Raw genomic sequence first — 17433 nt, 5'->3', positions numbered from 1 at the left:
TTTAAAACGATGAAATTTATTTAAACGGAGTTGCCGCTATGAGTGGACTTTCTTGCGTGGGCTGAGTTCACTGTTGGGTTCACTGTTGACCACTTGCAAACCATCTTGAGAGTGCTAAATTTTGAGGGAACTCTCACACTCTTGCTTTGTTGCCATACATCTTTTATTTAACCCTTCTAGAGTAAAAGTTAGTAAAAGAGTTAGAGTAAAAACTAACTGACTGTTAACAAAGTCAAATATTAAAACTGTATAAAAACTGAAATGTATTTTTAAAAATATCTTTTGATAATTGCCAGCTTCCTCCACTCAGCATTATTTATTTATCTGTCTTGAAGCGACCAACCTCCACTACCATTTCTGTAGTTGTAACTTGTATCATCATCAAACTACCTACTACCTACTAACCACTTAGTACTTTCTACCAACTAGCCAAATCATGCACAATCAACGAAAGAAACTTATATTTTGCTCTTCTTCATACTATCAAGGTAGTTTGCTTTAACCCAGGTGTCTTTCTCTGTAATAGATATAATAATTTTGTTGCCCCTCTCTTGATTATTCACGCACTGACCTGAAACATTCAGGCTGTATTATAATGCTATAATTGGCTACACATCAAAACAAATTTAATTCAACCCAGTGGTGAGAAGAAGTTAAAGTGTTTTAATAGCTTCATTTAATAGAGGAAATTGATAAAATACTTCACATTTTCATTGGAATTTAATGCTACAACCATCTTCCCTGAAGCACCCCCCAGCTCTCTGCTACCTTCTCTCAAGCCCGTCTGTCTGTCCTCCCAGCAAGGCACCCAGGGCCAGGCCCAGGGAGCCATAAAGGGCCGGTTTGTGTTTGGTTAGTGGTGCAGAGCGCCATGTGAAAAGCTTAATTTCGAAGGTCCAGGGGGATTAAACCAAGCAGGAGGCCGAAAAGGAGGTGGTGTATATGTGTGAGGCAGACAGGCTGAGGTCTCCGTCCTCAGTTATAGACAGGCATATGATTTCAATTAAGGTCCTCCACCTTTTTCTCCTCCTGCTCTCGTCTGTCTACCCCTCTCTGACCAAACTGTGGTTGTTGACTGAGATACCAGAGCTGAAACTGCAGTCTTCTTCCATTCAGGCTCAAATTAATCAGGATAACTTTTAGTCAGGTTGATGAATGGAGGAACTTGGTGCCTTTTGGCTGCACTTAAATATAATGCAGTGTATAAGAGCTTATAAAGAGGGAAATGCACATACATCCAAAAGCAAGATTTCTTTCCTTTCTTTGTGTCCTTCTTTCCTTCTTTGGCACACACATATACTCATACATGGCCAGTCTTCCTGAACCATTAGCCATGCTTGGTTACCATTGTAAAACAGGTCAGTGATATCAGATGGCAGCCTAAATTTACGTGCACACAGCAGTTGACAATACTGGTTCTCATAAATAGTTACTGCTTTTGGTTTTCTTTCTCCTTCTTTCTCTGTCTTTTTTCCCCTTTCAAAGTTTCTACTTCTTCAAGAATGCAGTCAAGATTTGGGAGAAAATGAAAGAGTAGCCCTTCTCAAGAGAGAGAGAAAGAGAAATTAGGAAATAGATGATCTCACAGATGGCCTTTTTCAACAGTCTTGTTATGTTGAGTTTCTGTTGGAGATGAATCTGCTCATTTTAACTTTAAACTGTTTTGACTACATTGGGAAAACAAGATAAGGTTACCAGGGGGATTGGAGTGATAAGGCATTCACTAGATTAACATGAGTGTCACCTTAAGAAAAAATCTCCATTAAACCTATATGTAGTCCAGACATGAAAAGGTGGAATGAATCTTTTTAATGTGACAGTTGGATTACAGCAGATTTTGTGTTATAAAACGAAACCAAGCCCTCATACCTTTAGACCAACTTGAAAGCACTTATAGGTCCTGAATGTTGCCAAACTGGCATTTTTATAAGGCAAGTACCAGATGTGCTGCCTTATAAATCTGCCATCCACCCAAAGCAAATATCTGCGAGGCCAAGCCAGAGAGGAAAGAGTGTTATGAGACAGAGTCACACCGTGTCAAGCAGGAGTATGAGGGTGAAACTGGGTGAACATGTACTTGCCGTTGACAACAGGGAAGTCATTTTGTTTAGGGACTAATTTGCCTTCATGGGACACAGGACTGACCTGGGGCTGGGGAAGTGAAGGAATTTATCATAGCATTGATTTCCTTCTGTCTGATTGTTGAACAGTTGCACAAAAAACTGTTTGTTTGTTTTTTGAATAATTCTGAATATCACAATGTGCTTTCACATTAAATTTGACTACTGATTAGTAATGGAAAGTAAGTAATGACATAAACTCTAGTACGTACATAGTAGTATAAGTGGTAATTGTCAGGCACCTCTTAAGTAATTCAATTTTATGCTAATTTATCCTTCTGTTATATTAGGGCTGGACAATAAAACAATAATTATTGCAATATAATTTTTTTCAATAACAACATAATAAATGTTCAATAAGTGTTTGATTTTATTCACTTAAATCATGCATATTTGACAATGATTTTATCATAATTGTTTTGAAAGTTTTACCTCAGATTTGTGAAGTGATCCACTGTTTGGCCTCAAGTGTTGTCCATAAAGAAGAGTTTAAACCACAATTAACCATCAGGTTTCTTAAACCTTCACTCAGGAGCAAAAAATCAGCCTTTAAACTCAAAAGAAATAAAGTTTTGATAAATATCATGATAATTATTGATATCAAAAGATATGAAACTTTTTATCGTAATAACATTTTTGGCCATAACGTCTAGCCCTATGTTATATTTAATACTACATACTACATTTTAGAGGCAATGCAGATTCAGAATATTAATACCGGCGACAACAAAAAAATTAAGATATTATTATAGATTATGCACTTTGTAAAGTCATTAAAATTAGTCCCTCTTTTATCAGTTGCAACAGTAATGTGATCCTAACACGCATTAAGACAATGATGAATTTAAATCCAATAATATTATTCTGAAGTAGGCCATTCCGAGTCTGAGATATCGTCTGTTTTATTCCATGCATTCTTCTTCCATGTCAAATCCTGGCGCCTACCCACAATGCAACTTGACCACAGACAGTTCTGTCAGAGATTTAGGAATGTTATGCTAGTAGGTGCTAATATAGCTTCGAGCAGAGACAGGGAGCGGGCTACAGATCGTTTCGATACACGCACACACTATTTAAAAAACTTTAAAACTTGTGGTCTTCAGCCTCAACCTGACTGAAGTCACATCACAAGAGGCAGTTTATCAGATTGTGTGCAGCTCTTTTACGAGCCACAAAACTATGTCTACAACTTTTTTCACATGTGCAGTAGTACACAGACTTTGATGTGTAAATCAGTGGAGTTCCTCTTTAAGTAACATTTTGAAAGTGACTATCATTTGTCGCAAAGTATTTCTACACCACAGTATTGCTCATTTAACTTAAGTAAAGAATACTTAAGTACTTCCACTTCCAGGTTTGCACCCGCATAACGTCAAAATCATTCCCAAATGCTCCCCTCTGTTGCCTTTTTCTTTGGGTACTGCCTTTTTTCCCCTTACAGGGTTATATCTTTACAGTTTTTTCTTATCTGTGTCAAGGGTGGAAGGATAGAGGATGTCATGTGTTGATTTCTTCTTCAAGTCTTCAGGTCCCCTCCAGTTAATAAAACAAGGATCGGAATGTTTTTTTGTCCTTTATCTTTCTTTAAATATATCACCATATACGTTAGCGTGCGATCACCTGTCCTCCTTTGTATGTTGTATTTGTACAGATTAGCAGTCATAAATGTCTTTACTGTCATGCCGCTGCAGGAACATGTAACATAATACACTTAGGGATTTTCCTCCAATTGCTTGCTTAAGTCTCTCAACACAGGCAAGAATAAGCCCGCCTGACAGTCATACATCATTGTGCTGATTGTTATCTGCAGATTTAGCCCATGTCTAAATATAAGAAATGAATAATGGGTTCTCATTAAACCTGAATACGACATGTAGGGACAGTGATTTGTTCTGTAGAACTTCAACCCTTCCAGTTGTGGGTATGATCTCAGGAAAAAAGAAAGACGTAAGAAGAAAGCAGTTCAAAAGGGCACTTTCAGAAAGCAGGCGCAAAACATCTCACCTGAAATTAAAATCAGTATATCCGAAATGTAAATTTATAGGGGGCGGCGCGGTGGTGCAGTTAACACTGCCTCACAGCAAGAAGGTCATGGGTTCAAACCCCGGTTGCCCCGGCCTTTCTGTGTGGAGTTTGCATATTGTCCACTTTCTTGGATGCATTTTTATATTTGCTACCCCTCAAAGGCCAAATGCAAGCATTTTCAATGTAAGAATCCAATTCAATAATATCAGTGAGTCACCAGTGATATTATCAAATGACATTATTTCTTCCATATTCACAAAACATAGAGGTTGAGGGAACCTTTCATTAAAATCACATGAGGTCCACCATCTGTGCAAATAGGGCTAAAGATAACGAGTAAGATCTGGTTTGGCCAGTTAGGCCCTGTGGTGAGAACCAGGCTTCAGAGTGTCTGGCTTACTTGGAAGGGTAGCCACAGAGAGCTGGGTGTTTCTGACATCCTGCCCAAACAGGGTTTGGCTCTGGGAGAGAAGCTACATACAGCACTGCCCGCGTCGCCAAACTTTAACCATGAATGGCTGTCTGCTAGCATTTTGTTCACAGGCTTTCTGGATTCATCTATCTTTACTGTCCGAGGGTCTGGGAAGAGCAGGAAGAGGTGGTTTTAAATTTCCTGAAAGTCATCAGTCTTAACTGCAGAAGGCAGGGCAATGATAGAGCCCTTTTCCGAGTTCAAGATGTGGGCTTGTTGGCGTAGAGAGAAAAGGAGCTCTCCAGTACGTTGAAAAATGCTGATTGCAGAAGACCTGTTTGTGTGTGTTTCATGTGTTTATATCCTGGTGGGAATTTTAACCTGAATGCACACTAAATGATAGAGACAAAAACTGAGGTCCCCATGGGTATAGCCTGTTTTAGAGGGTTAAGATATAGTTTTAGAGTTCAGGTTACAATTGGACTAAGGTAAGGGTAAGGGTTAAGGTTAGGCATATAGTTGAGATGGTTGAGTTTAGGGTAAGGGGGTAGGGAATGCATTATGTCAATGAGATGTCCCCACAGGGATAGAGGAACAAACGTGTGTGTGTGTGTGTGTGTGTGTGTGTGTGTGTGTGTGTGTGTGGTCCAAGCGAGGGCCGAGGACAGGATGACATCCTGCAGGCCCATCTGTTGAAAAGACAAGGGTCCTGTCTGGAGAAGCTGTGAACCTCTACCTCCCGTGGCTGAGGCACTTTAAACTAGCCCACAACACACACAACACACAACCTCAGACACATGCCCACACACTCATTCCAGTGGCTCGTACTTACAACAATCTGACCGTCTCCCATCCTACTGCATTGCTTAACTTGTAAACAAGTCACTTTGTTTCAGCTAAAATGTTTACAGTCTAAAGTTATGATAATGTGCAGCCCTGTTTAATCATTCAGAAGTGCGGGCTATCTCTGAAATTCAAAGCAAAACACTATCAGAGGTGGTGACATCATGGCAAGCCGTGCAATAAAACTTGATCTGTACAGTCTAGTCTCTGAGACAGACGAGCCTGGCTGGCAATGAGCGTTATCATCACACTGCACTGATAGCTGTGGTAAACACTGAGAGGCTCTGGGAACTGCGGAGCTTGTGCAAATGCACAAAAAGGGTGTTGGCCTCAGCATAAACACGCTCGCTGAGTATCCAGTGGTATAAGTGTAGGTGTCTGTGCATCTGTGCTGCATTAGTCCAGCAGATTCTTCCAAACAGTTTAGCAAGATCGTAGAAAGTCTGCTGCAGCATGTCAAAAACTTAATTTAATCTTTTACAGTATCTCAGCTCTGTCAGCTTCTATAAACTCCTAAAAAAAAAATTTTTTTCAATATTTACACCACACAAGTTTATTTGTTTTGACAGAAACATCTGCAGGAAATTGAATGCAAACCCCTTTAATAAGCCTTACTATTAAAGAGGGAAAAGAAGAAATGAAGTGGAAAAAGCTTTTTATTCAGTCCTCACCGCTGCAAAGCCTCATTTGGGAACAACCGCTCTTTTTCGCCTCTGAAGAATTGTGGTTTTCTACTCAGGGCACCACTTGGCTTGTTTTCTCATTACTCTCCTTTTTTTACTTTTGTTTCTTCAACCAAAACATAATGGGGCATTCTGTAATGGGTCCATTACCCTTTTTTATTCATCCTAGCATTAGTAATTTGTTCTTTGATGTTATATGCTCTTTCTCTTTTAGCCTTGCATCCATGTTTGTCTGTTTTTGCAGATTTTCCCTGCTATTAACAGTGCATATCTTGTGATGTTTTCTTTTTTGAAATGTTTCCCTGTTTTGTTTTTCTCTTTCTTTTTAGAATTTCCGTCCCATCACCAGCGGATATGGTGGGTACAGCCGTAAACCTTCGTACACACCTGAACCCCAGTCTCCACAGGCTCCCCAGTCGCCGCAGGCTCTCCAGCCCACGCACCTGAATAACATACACTCCAAACCCAACAACGGCCACAGCCATGGATATGGGAACGGAACTGGGCATGCTCAGTACAACAACCCAGCTGGACTTTATGCTCATAATGGCAGCAATGGAGACAGATCTTTGCCAAGCAAGATGGGAGGCCTTAGCCTGAGTGCCACACACAGGTGAGGTGATCCAAGTGGGTCCTAAATCCCACCACAACTTAGAGTTTTTAGACAGGATAAGTAGATTAGTCTATACTTAGTGTAGAATCTGGAATTTTCACATCTGTCAGCATCACAAGACAATCGCATTTACTGTTATGATTACTAACTTCTTATTAAATATAACACAACTTTACAAATAGAAACCTTTTTTAAATCCACCTTTTTTCTGTGAAAATCTGTAAAAACGGAAAACAGGTTACCTTATCTATGCAGTAGATTTTCACAGAATAAACTGACATATCGGCTTATCTCTCCGTGACTTTTCCTGGAGCCAGTGTCATTGCCCACCCATTTTGTAAGAAAATCACACAAACCCAAATCTAAAATCTATCAACCAATGCTGTTGTTGAAGCATCAACAGATAAGATTTTATTTCGAAACAGAACTACAGTATATTTTAATGCTTCACAGATGCATGTGTTCATGTGCTGACTCCTGTGAAGACACTGTTAACAGATGCAAACACAGAAACAGGCACATAGACAGACCTTGGATGTCTCTTGACACACCTGCACAGATGGCCATGTGGACTGGAAAAGCCATTTATTGTTGTGCATCCCCTCAAGCAGGCAATAAATGTGTGTGTGTTAGTCTCCCACTGAATATCCTCTTCCAGCACTTCCAGAGTTCCTCAGGACTGGACTGTTAAACTTTCTAGCGCCCCCCTCCCCCTCCCAACACATATACACAGAAAGAGAGAGACAAGGACACAGTTAAACACTACTGCTCATTGCCTACTGTCGATCACTGTCTCTACCACATTCATTACACAATATCACCATGTTCTTCTGTCTTTCTTTCCTTCTTTCAGTGTAACTTTCAGTAGCTCAGGCTTTCTCTCTCACGCAGACACTCACACACTCCTTCAGACTCCTGGACGGGAGTCTGGAGACAAACATGCAGTTAAGTGTGTCAGGATTTGAGCACATCTGTCAGCAGCTGTGCTCATCTCCCAGAGGTTTCACTGTTTGAATGTATCAAATGAACGGGATCCATCCTGTTAGGCTTGGGAATAACTTGATGGGTGGATAAACATGCAGAACCATAGCGCAGACCTGCCGTGATTAAGACTTCATGCCTGTGGAATCACATGTCGAGTGTAAAGTGTGTACCTCTATTTTCCCCTCTGTGTACCAATCTCTGCTGTCTCAGTAAAAGAAAAATGTGTAAGATGTGTTCTGGAAAGTCTGTTTAAACGAAAGAAATATGTCGTAGTCCAGCCTTAGTTTCTTCAGCTGTGTTTCTGTCAAGTTTTCTTTTCTTCCTTTGGTGGTCTGGCAAATGTCATCTGATCTTTTATCTTTTTGTATAGGCTACTTCAGTTCCTTTAATTCCTCCCTTGGTCAAACATAATCTCATGATAACAATATTTGGTGCCAGAAAAACTAAAAAACAAATCATCATGTTAGCACATTTACTTGTCTCCATGAGTCAGAAATGTGGATCCTTCACAGGTTACTTTTTCATTTTCTTGACTGATTACTAAAGGAAATTCACGTTTTTTGTCACCTTACATCAATAATCACAGGGTATTGCAATAATACTGTATCCTCCCCCCTTGTCTCCTTCAGCCCAGAGCCTCCCATGTCCCCTGTGGGCCGTAATGGTTTTGACACACAGTCAGATGTATACAAGATGCTGCAGGACTACGTGGAGCCCGTCTCTGAACCCAAGCAGTCCGGCTCCTTCAAATACCTCCAGGAAATCCTGGAGGCTGAGGACGGAGGTAGGGATTTCTGTGTGGGTGTGTTTCTGTGAACGCTAAGAGTGTGTGTGTGTGTGGGGGGGGGGGGAGCATGTGGTTCCCCTGCAACCTACATTTTAAGTGTCATGCTTCTTTTCCTAGGAACAGGAAAATGGCTGTAGCCGGTATCAACAGGCAAAGAAATAATCTATATTGTCAACACTTTTACTATGTTTTTATTTATATATTGTCATAATACAAAAACACATTTTAGGTGATATCTCAGACAATGCTAGTTTGATTTTGAAAAAAAAACAACTTTTGAGGTGATTTCATAACCATGGCCATCATAGTTTTGACACAACAAGTTTTGCTGCTATGTGTCATGTTGACAATATTACTAACTGATCCCATTGTGAAAGCAACAATCGATTCATCTGTCAGTTATTTTCTCAATTACTGATTAATCATTACATCTATTCCCCAAAGCACATGTTGACATTTTTAAATAGCTTTTTTTCAACCAACAGCCCCAAAAACAAACATATTTCTTTTAAAAGAAGACTTGAAAAGACACAATATTCACATTTTATAAGCTAAATCTTTGGCATTGTTGATTAAAAAATGACTCGGGTTAATCAAGTATTATAATAGTTGTTTTTCTTGATTTTCTGTCAATCAACTAATCCTATCAGCTCTACATAGCTATTAAACCACCATATTCTTCAGAGTCAGAACTAAGACTTAAAAAACTTAAAGAAAGATAGCTTGACACCTGAATCACATCCTCAAATGTTGTTATTCTGCAATGATATAATGTCAGCTATTGTGACTTTGATACACTTGGCTGATCCATCGTCAACAGACTACATCATGTTGACATTACACTGTTGAGTAGGTATCAAATAAGTCGGGCAAGTACCTGGGTATGCCTACGTTCATCTTTGCAATTCTCACAAACTGGTGTGTGTGTGTGTGTGTGTGTGTGTGTGTGTGTGTGTGTGTGTGTGTGTGTGTGTGTGTGTGTGTGTGTGTATACATATTGGCTCAGGCAGCTTCTCAGTAACTGTTTTGAGCTGCTCTGTCTTACTGGCATAGATTTCCTTTTATAGAAAGACACAGACAGCGAGGTTAGAGGATAGAGCGGAAGAGTGAGAGAGAGAGAGTGAGAGGCAATACAGAGCGAGAGAAAACAAGAGACGGAGGGAGCAGGAGAAAGATGAAGTACTTTAAATAGCTCACACACGGATGAACAGAGTAGGGAAGTTTTGGTTGGGCAATTTACTGCAAAAACAACTTTACAAAGGACAATAAAGTGAGAAATATAGTTTTCCTGTCTGCCATCTGACCATTCAGCATTCCAGCTTTTCAGGACGAGTCATGTGATGCTGGCAGCAGCAGAGGAGGGCTAATCCTCCGAATAAACCACTAAAGCAGGGCAACAGTTGTGAAAGTCGTAATTATAAGCCGAGTGTTGGTGTGGTAAAGCGGAAATAGCCTGGACCGCAGAGAAGTGGGCTTATGACCTGTTAGCATGGATTGTCTATGATTAATGATTTTCTCAACCTCAGCGAACAACATTGAGGCATCCTTGAGAAAAGTAAAGTGTTACGTGCTGTGACTGTATCAATGTGCAGTGTCAAAGTCAGCATGTGTGCTCAATAACCGTTTCCATAGGTAAATAATGGTTTTAATAAATGTATTTGTCATGCTGTTATATATTTGATCTCTCAACTCTCACTTAAATTAGGAGAACCCCCCTCCAAAAATTTGTTCTGACAGAGTATACATACTCTGGTTTGACTGTTGTGGGTTTTGGATTGCAATACTTGTACATGTGTTTTTGTTAGAGAACCTAATGATGGCTAATTCGTGGTACTGATTTGAACATTTTCATGCAACAAAGCAACAAGAACTTGTAGCTTGTAACTTAACCATGTTTGCCCGAAACATGACCCAGGTAATAAAATGGCCTTTTTTCTCGTAAAAGTGAAACAAAAGATTCTTCAGCAGAACATTAATCCCATATTTCTGCAGCATGTCCTCAGTTACATACTCAGACGCTTTCTTGTCTGATTCTTGAAGTGGTCAGAATTATTTTCTCCAACAGTTAGCCCTGACTCTCGTAGCATCAGTTGCCCCATCAATTTGCATTTCCCCTCACCTTAACCTGAGCCCAAGGTCAAAAGATAATGTATACTGGGGTTATATACTGTATTGGTCAAATCAGTTTCTTTGGCCAAAACATATAATAAAGACATTTAGATGGAAAATCTTCTTATATTTTAGAATAAATCAAACACACTACCTCCATTACCCCAGGGCAAGATTAAAAACATCCTTTTCAGTTAACACATTGGTCTGAATTTGATGTGAGAGCTGAGAGGATAAATCACAGCACAAGGAACAACGCTGACTGCTCCTGCAGAGAGGCCTGGATCAGAGCCAGTTCATACAGTTTCCGTAATTTAGCACTTACCAGTACACTCAAAACAATGAGAGAGAGGGAGAACTAAAAAACGAGGCAGACATTAATGACAGACAAAGGAGGAGAGTTGGAGGGAGAGAGACTCTGCTGATGGATTAAAGAGATTTAGAGGGAACTCTTTTTGTCCGCTGTCAGTGGTCTTTCAGCTTGGGAGATTGGCAAGTTGACTGACAGGCTTAGCCCTCGATGACACAGGGAGACATTTCAGGTTTACATAGGGATCATTTAAAAGCTACCATTTTGCCCGCCCTTGTTTTTTTTAATATCTCAATAAAGAAGAAACAAGTCAAATTAGCAATTGAACACATTTGACTCTCAGGTTAAAGTCAAATCGTCCTGTTTTTGAATGCATACTTTGCTGTCAGGCTTTTAAATCACCGTTGTTGGTCCCCTTTTGAAGACGAAAGCCCCTGTAGAGGCCATGTTGACATTCAGGGGCTTTTAAAGTTAAAGCAAACAAGAGTGTCAGTTTACTGAGAATTCCACAAGCTCTGCCATGATTAGATAGCAATGTGTATGGAAGAGGGGTGGAGTGTTAAATACTGGTGTGAAGTTAGTGTGTTTAAAGCAATATAACATAAGGTGGGTAGATAATAGAAAGTTGTACTTATTGTACCACTATGCGGCACTGTTATTTTCCCATACCATGTTGAGGTATTATGAAGTTGTATGGCAACAAATAAGCCTTTGAACTTTTTTTGTATGTTTTTGTAAATTGTATTGTTTGCGAAGAATCTTGCAAAGAAGAGGATTTCTTGGTCGTCGATGAGATTTTATCATTTCCACCTTCATTAATGAGCATTTTAGGTGAATTTAAGGGGAAGACAGAGGGTCGACAACGTAATGGGGGAGTGTTTCTTCAACAGTTGGAAAAAGAAATAAACAAAATCCCAGTGACCTCTCTGAACCTTCATCCAATCCCCGAACTCCAAGTTTATTATTTTAAAGAAATCTTTGAAAAATATCATATTTTATGCTGTAAAGTGACTTTCCAACAGCTTACAGGAGGTGTTTTTTCAGGAGATAGCTCGTCATAACAGTGATGATAAACCATGGCCACAAAACCCAGTTTCAGTACATGGAAAGTGCTTGTAAGGGAAGCAGACTGCGTCCTTTCTCAGGTCATGAATCAGCATCAGTGCTATGCTGTGAAGGAAATATTATACTTACTTGTCCAAATATTGATTCCGTTCTGGATTATAACATGTAAACATGGAATACGAACATACAGTAATATTTGTTACTTCGAGCTCACTTTGCCTTAGAAATGATATGGGAAGTCAAACGGATCAATCCCAGTGGACAGAGTTGGATTTGATTTGAACAATGTGATTAGAATTGTCTGTAGTCGTGGCTACAACTTGGCTAGGTAAAGGCATGTAGATAAACATCACATTAGACATGCCCCCCTTCAAACACACAGAGTAATTCAATTCTGGATGTGAAGTTTCAAGGGAAGGTGGGGAGGAGCCAGATTGTTATTCCACAGGGATCAAGACACAGCTGAAAAGATACAAGATTTAAAGCCTCTGTAACATTTCAGTGCAGCGAGGGTAAACATGTGATTGAGGGGCTTAACCCTTCGACTGTTGGCACAGAGGACAACTGTTCTTTTGACACCAACCAGATATTACTTTCATTATAGTTTTTGTTTATATTCTATATATTCTTTTATTTGCTTACTCTTGAGGTAACAAACAAAAGCAAACAGAAATCCTTAGTTTCAAATTTGTCTGTCTATCTGTCATTTCAGCTGATCATTGTGCCCATTTTATGAATTATCTTTCTTGTCACGTAGTTTTGATAAAACCTTTTTTAAACCCTCAAGAGAAAGTCAGCCCTAAAGTATGTGCAGCAGGGTCAGGAACTTCCTCGAGAAGTTGATATAATATCCCACAAAAGCTGTCTAAAATTATATTATTACAGCTGTTTATTTATCTTTTGACATTGTGATTCCCTTTGCCCTAAACTCTCTGAGGCTTCACACTCTGCACTTGACAGGTTTGAGTTAGTGTGGGGGCTAACATGAGTGTGTGACTGTTTTACAATATGTCTGGTTGATATTAGTCACAGTGTAGGACACACATTGTGCCGTAAATGTTGCATGGGGAGAGATATGTGTTGTAATGGGCCAACTTGTGACTGTCTGTCAAATAAAATATGGTGTCTGTCAGCGTTTACAGGGCGTAAGTAGTCTGGCTATTTGAAAATATAGAAGCAAGGCTAAACAAATACTCATTCATGTTGATTTCTGCATCTATTCCTGACTGTGGTATTTTATTAGTCAACCTTCCCCTATTCCTGACTGTGGTCTTTTATTAGGCAACCTTCCCCTCTGTGAGAAAGTCACAAGAGTGGTGCATATAAAAGGCTTTCTATTAGAGTGCATCATTAGGTAATGATATTAATCCCAGAAATAACATACCCAGCTAATGTCGGCTCTTAAACACACCACAGAGCAGTCAGAGGCTAACTGAGGGTTACTGAGGGATGGAAAGAACTTTGAGTCAGGTGCCAGATGCAAGGTAATTAGGCTGTGGTTAGTAGCCTGTTGGCCTGAATAGCCTCTGCTAGCACATCATAAGTTAGTAATATACTGCAGTTCACAGCTGTGCCCCACTGATCTACTCTGGTGGAATGGCTCCAGATATCCAGTATTAAGTTTGCTCCTTTCATGCATTCCAGTCAGGCGTAACTAAACCCTTGATGGTTGAATTTGACCACTCTTAATAAAAAATGCCATCTGTCAGAAGATAGCAACCCCTGCTTACCACCAGAGTTACCAGCCTCAATCACTTATCGCTTATGTGTTTAAAAAATAGCCTTTGTTTGTTGGTGTAATTGTAACTACATAAATGAGTATTATATACTGATTCAACTGTTCGTGTAGCAGATTGTGTTGATGTCGTGCAGTAACTGTTTTATTCTTGTAGTTACAGAAAAGATTTCTTCTGTACTGTTTCTTTTGGAGACATATCTTAAATTTGACAAAAAAAATCTCCTTTAACGTCATCACAACTCACCATGTGCTGTTCATATGCATCGTGTGATTGTGGCACATTGGTGTGATGGTTGAAGCTTGACTTTGGGACAAAGGATGTGTTCCCTGCTGGTTGTCTAGCCAGGCTGACTGATGAATTCCTTCTAGGAAGTGCCGATACAGACTATTGAATGAAGCACACAGAAACAAGCAAGAGACACAGAGAGGTCAAAGAAAAGAGAAGGCGTAAGAGAGAGAAAGACAAAAAGAAATCCAGTGACCGTGATCTAAAGGGGGAGTGAAAGCTGAAGAAAAAAGTTGAGGATAGGGCGTAACTTCTTATAATACAGAAATCTTATTCAGCAGCTAAAACAACTCTTGAATACACTATAACTCTGTGTAGCATTACCACATAAATTTTTAGACCCCGATAAAGATTGTTGGCATACAGTATTTTGCGCTCTACAGTGGATTTTACATTGTGTGCCACTAGGTTCATAAAATCTGAAAAGGATCACATGTAGACAAATGCAATGGAGAGGATGGGGAAGAGGACAAGTTGCAATATTCCGTTTATGAAAGCACATAGCAAGGTTAATCAGAAATGGGATCTTAAGTTACCATTAGTCCTGAGCATGAGACAGCATTGAAGGCAAAGTGATTGTAAAAAAAGTACAATCAAATTTGCTACTATTAGTACTATGTTTACGGCTGGAGCAAAACTTGCTTGAACCAGGTTATTGTATTGTATAATTTAAAACTATACCTGACATGGATACCTGTTACATGCCCTTATGTCAGCAGGGTTACAAGCATCTGTGACAAAGGCCAACAAATAGTGAGAAATAGCTCAGTGGGGAACAAAAACTGACCCCTGGTGCCTTCTTTAAGGGTATAGTGGGAAATAATAATCTATCTTTGTATCATTTTACCAACCTGCTACAGACCTGGGAACCACCACGCTCTAATCTTACGACCTAGAACTCTAAGGGAATTTCCGGCAGTGTGCAAACACAAAAAAGGACAAATACACATTCTCATGAACCTGTATAGCTTTTTTCCTTGAATAACCAGATAGGCACTACCTGGAAACCAGTAATCCTAGAACACAAACACACATGCATATATTTGTGTATATATAAATATTTATATGTAGCAATGTTCATATTATGTCCCTGCCTGGGATTCTGGGAGCATATTGCACATTTATAGTATGCATGCTAATTTATGGTTTACTTTCCAAAATTATTTATAATTCCTATACTTATTTGTTATTTCTAGGTGTGTCCCCAACAGACAGAATGAGAAACTTAAAGTCTCCAGTCAGGTCTCCAATCCCCAAACTGGGAAGCCCCATCCCCAGCCCCATGCCTGGTCTTCAGAAGCTACCCCAGTGCACACGCTGCTATAATGGCATTGTGTAAGTATTGTACAGGTCCTGGGTTAATTTTTAAGTAAATAAGAACATTATATAATATCTCATAGAATAAGTAAGCAATTGTGTCTTATTAGTCAGAGACCCTGTTTAAGAAGCTTGTGATTTAGTACATCCAAAATGTTTATTTTATTCATAAAGTTTCAACAATACAGTATAGGTTTTTAAGGTATAGTGAACCACAGTGTACATAACAGTCTACCGTGGTCTACAATTACAGACTACTGAAGATGCAGTAAATATGTTACTGGAAATATGTATGATTTATTTTCAGATTTGTACATTTTTAATGGCCATCTGGAAATTATATTTCTCTGTCTGATTTTATCACTCTGCCTGTGGCCATAAAGTTTAAACGCTGAACTACGTGAGGTGAGTAAAGGTTCTTCCCTGACTCTGAAACAAAGGGGTTAACTTGCACAGGTCGACCTGCACCAACAGGCCTTTCACAAGAACTGAAAAAATCTATTCCCATTTATCATTTTAATGATTAAACCAATCCATCTTGCACACCCTTTCCCACGAACACATTACAAACTTTCACTAAACATTAAGCATGAGCACATGCACACACACACGCACACACACACAGTGTTGATCACACTCACCTTTCCTCCCAAGTAACCACATGCACCGGTAATCCCCCCTCTATAAAAGCAGCTGCAGGTAAGCAGTGATGTCATCGGCTTACTTTACTTGTTAACAAGAGTGCATTGTAGGAGCTTATAGGGCACAAAAAGGCTGTTATGACCTGGGAGCATTTTATAGCTTTTTAGAAAAATATAGAGTTCTGTGTAAAGAGTTTATCCTCCAAGTCGTGTGGTTAGATGGGAAAGCGGTTAAAAAAAGAAGCAGGCTTATGACTGAATGGTCGCTGGCCTGAATGCCCAGTCCAAAATGGAAAATCTTATTGGTAACAGTGAATGAACAACACCCTTAACAACTGTTGTCACTGTGTGACTGAGTGAAGCAGTGAACTTCCAAATGCAGCAGGGTTGATCAGTTGCCAGCCAGCAGAATAGAAATGTACTATTCAACTCCCAGGTATGAAAACACCTCTCAGAATGTGTTCTTTGAAAATGTCCTACGACATATGATGAAATATATTCAAATGCTTACAGGGTTACAGTCATATAAAGTATGATAATTGCTGATTTGCATAGATAATGGAAAGTTCAGTAAACAACTGTGAGTCAGTCATGAGCAATTCATCATCACTTGTTTCCATTTAAAGTGTTCTGCTTAATGCTTTGTACTCTGTGATGATGGCATCTCCCTAAAAACTGCGCACTTCTCCTTTTATAGCACTGTGCATCTTGCAGTTTCCTTGTCATGGCATCATTTTCCTATCGTGCATTCATGCATTTTTATCCTTCTCAGTTGTGCAACTCTGTGGTTGCATTGTATTTATCCAGTGTGACTGGTACCTTCAACCAACCATCTTTTATGCACACAGTAAAAATGGCCACTATCTTTATTGCAAGATATCAAATATCAGTCCAATACTGACTCAAATAGCTAGATCGGATAGTGGCTGATCTATGGGGCTGATCTATTGAGTTAAATTACACATGAACTATGCAATCCATCAGCATTGTGCTAGACCCAAACATTTTGCCAGGAGAGCTAACATAGTATGAAGGGAGCTAAAAACAAGGGGTCAGCAGTTTGCAGGTATACCACACTTGCTACACCAAGAAGTTCTATGGCTACTTGCAATATCTGCAAAGCCAATGTTTCGAGGGGTGCTGGAAGCACTGCAAAGTATAACACAACCAACTTCAATCACTTCCAGAAGCGTCATGCCAAAGAACACGATGATTCCCATCATTCTTTTCCTCACAGTGAGGAATACAGCTTTCTCATTTTACACAGGTTTACACCGGTAGTCTACATCGGCCAATACCCAAAGCCTGGGCATTAAGAAAGGGATAAAGAACAGAAAAACTAAAACACAATGAGTCTCAAAATTATTCATCAAAAGCCCAATGTGGCTTAAAATTTATTTATTTCAAGCAAAACTATCATGCATTTGTCACAAAAGTCATCTGAGCATCACTTAGACCTTTGAAAGTTCTGTAACTATCATTCATGAATCAAGTAATGAT

At 39.5% G+C, this 17433-nt stretch overlaps 1 protein-coding gene across 1 annotated transcript in view; it reads left to right on the top strand.

Moving 5' to 3' along the window:
* Window positions 1-17433, top strand: part of pdlim4 (PDZ and LIM domain 4) — a 53303-nt gene that overhangs the window by 32983 nt on the left and 2887 nt on the right. The window contains exons 4-6 of the mRNA XM_046039612.1: window positions 6413-6696; window positions 8310-8464; window positions 15172-15310. Coding sequence (XP_045895568.1) covers window positions 6413-6696; window positions 8310-8464; window positions 15172-15310 — 578 coding nt within the window. The remainder of the gene's footprint in view (window positions 1-6412; window positions 6697-8309; window positions 8465-15171; window positions 15311-17433) is intronic.

The sequence above is a fragment of the Micropterus dolomieu genome, linkage group LG23 (assembly GCF_021292245.1).
Source record: "Micropterus dolomieu isolate WLL.071019.BEF.003 ecotype Adirondacks linkage group LG23, ASM2129224v1, whole genome shotgun sequence".
Classification (NCBI taxonomy): domain Eukaryota; kingdom Metazoa; phylum Chordata; class Actinopteri; order Centrarchiformes; family Centrarchidae; genus Micropterus; species Micropterus dolomieu.
The sequence above is the reverse complement of the archived record's forward strand: the minus strand, read 5'-3'. Positions and strand labels throughout refer to the sequence as shown.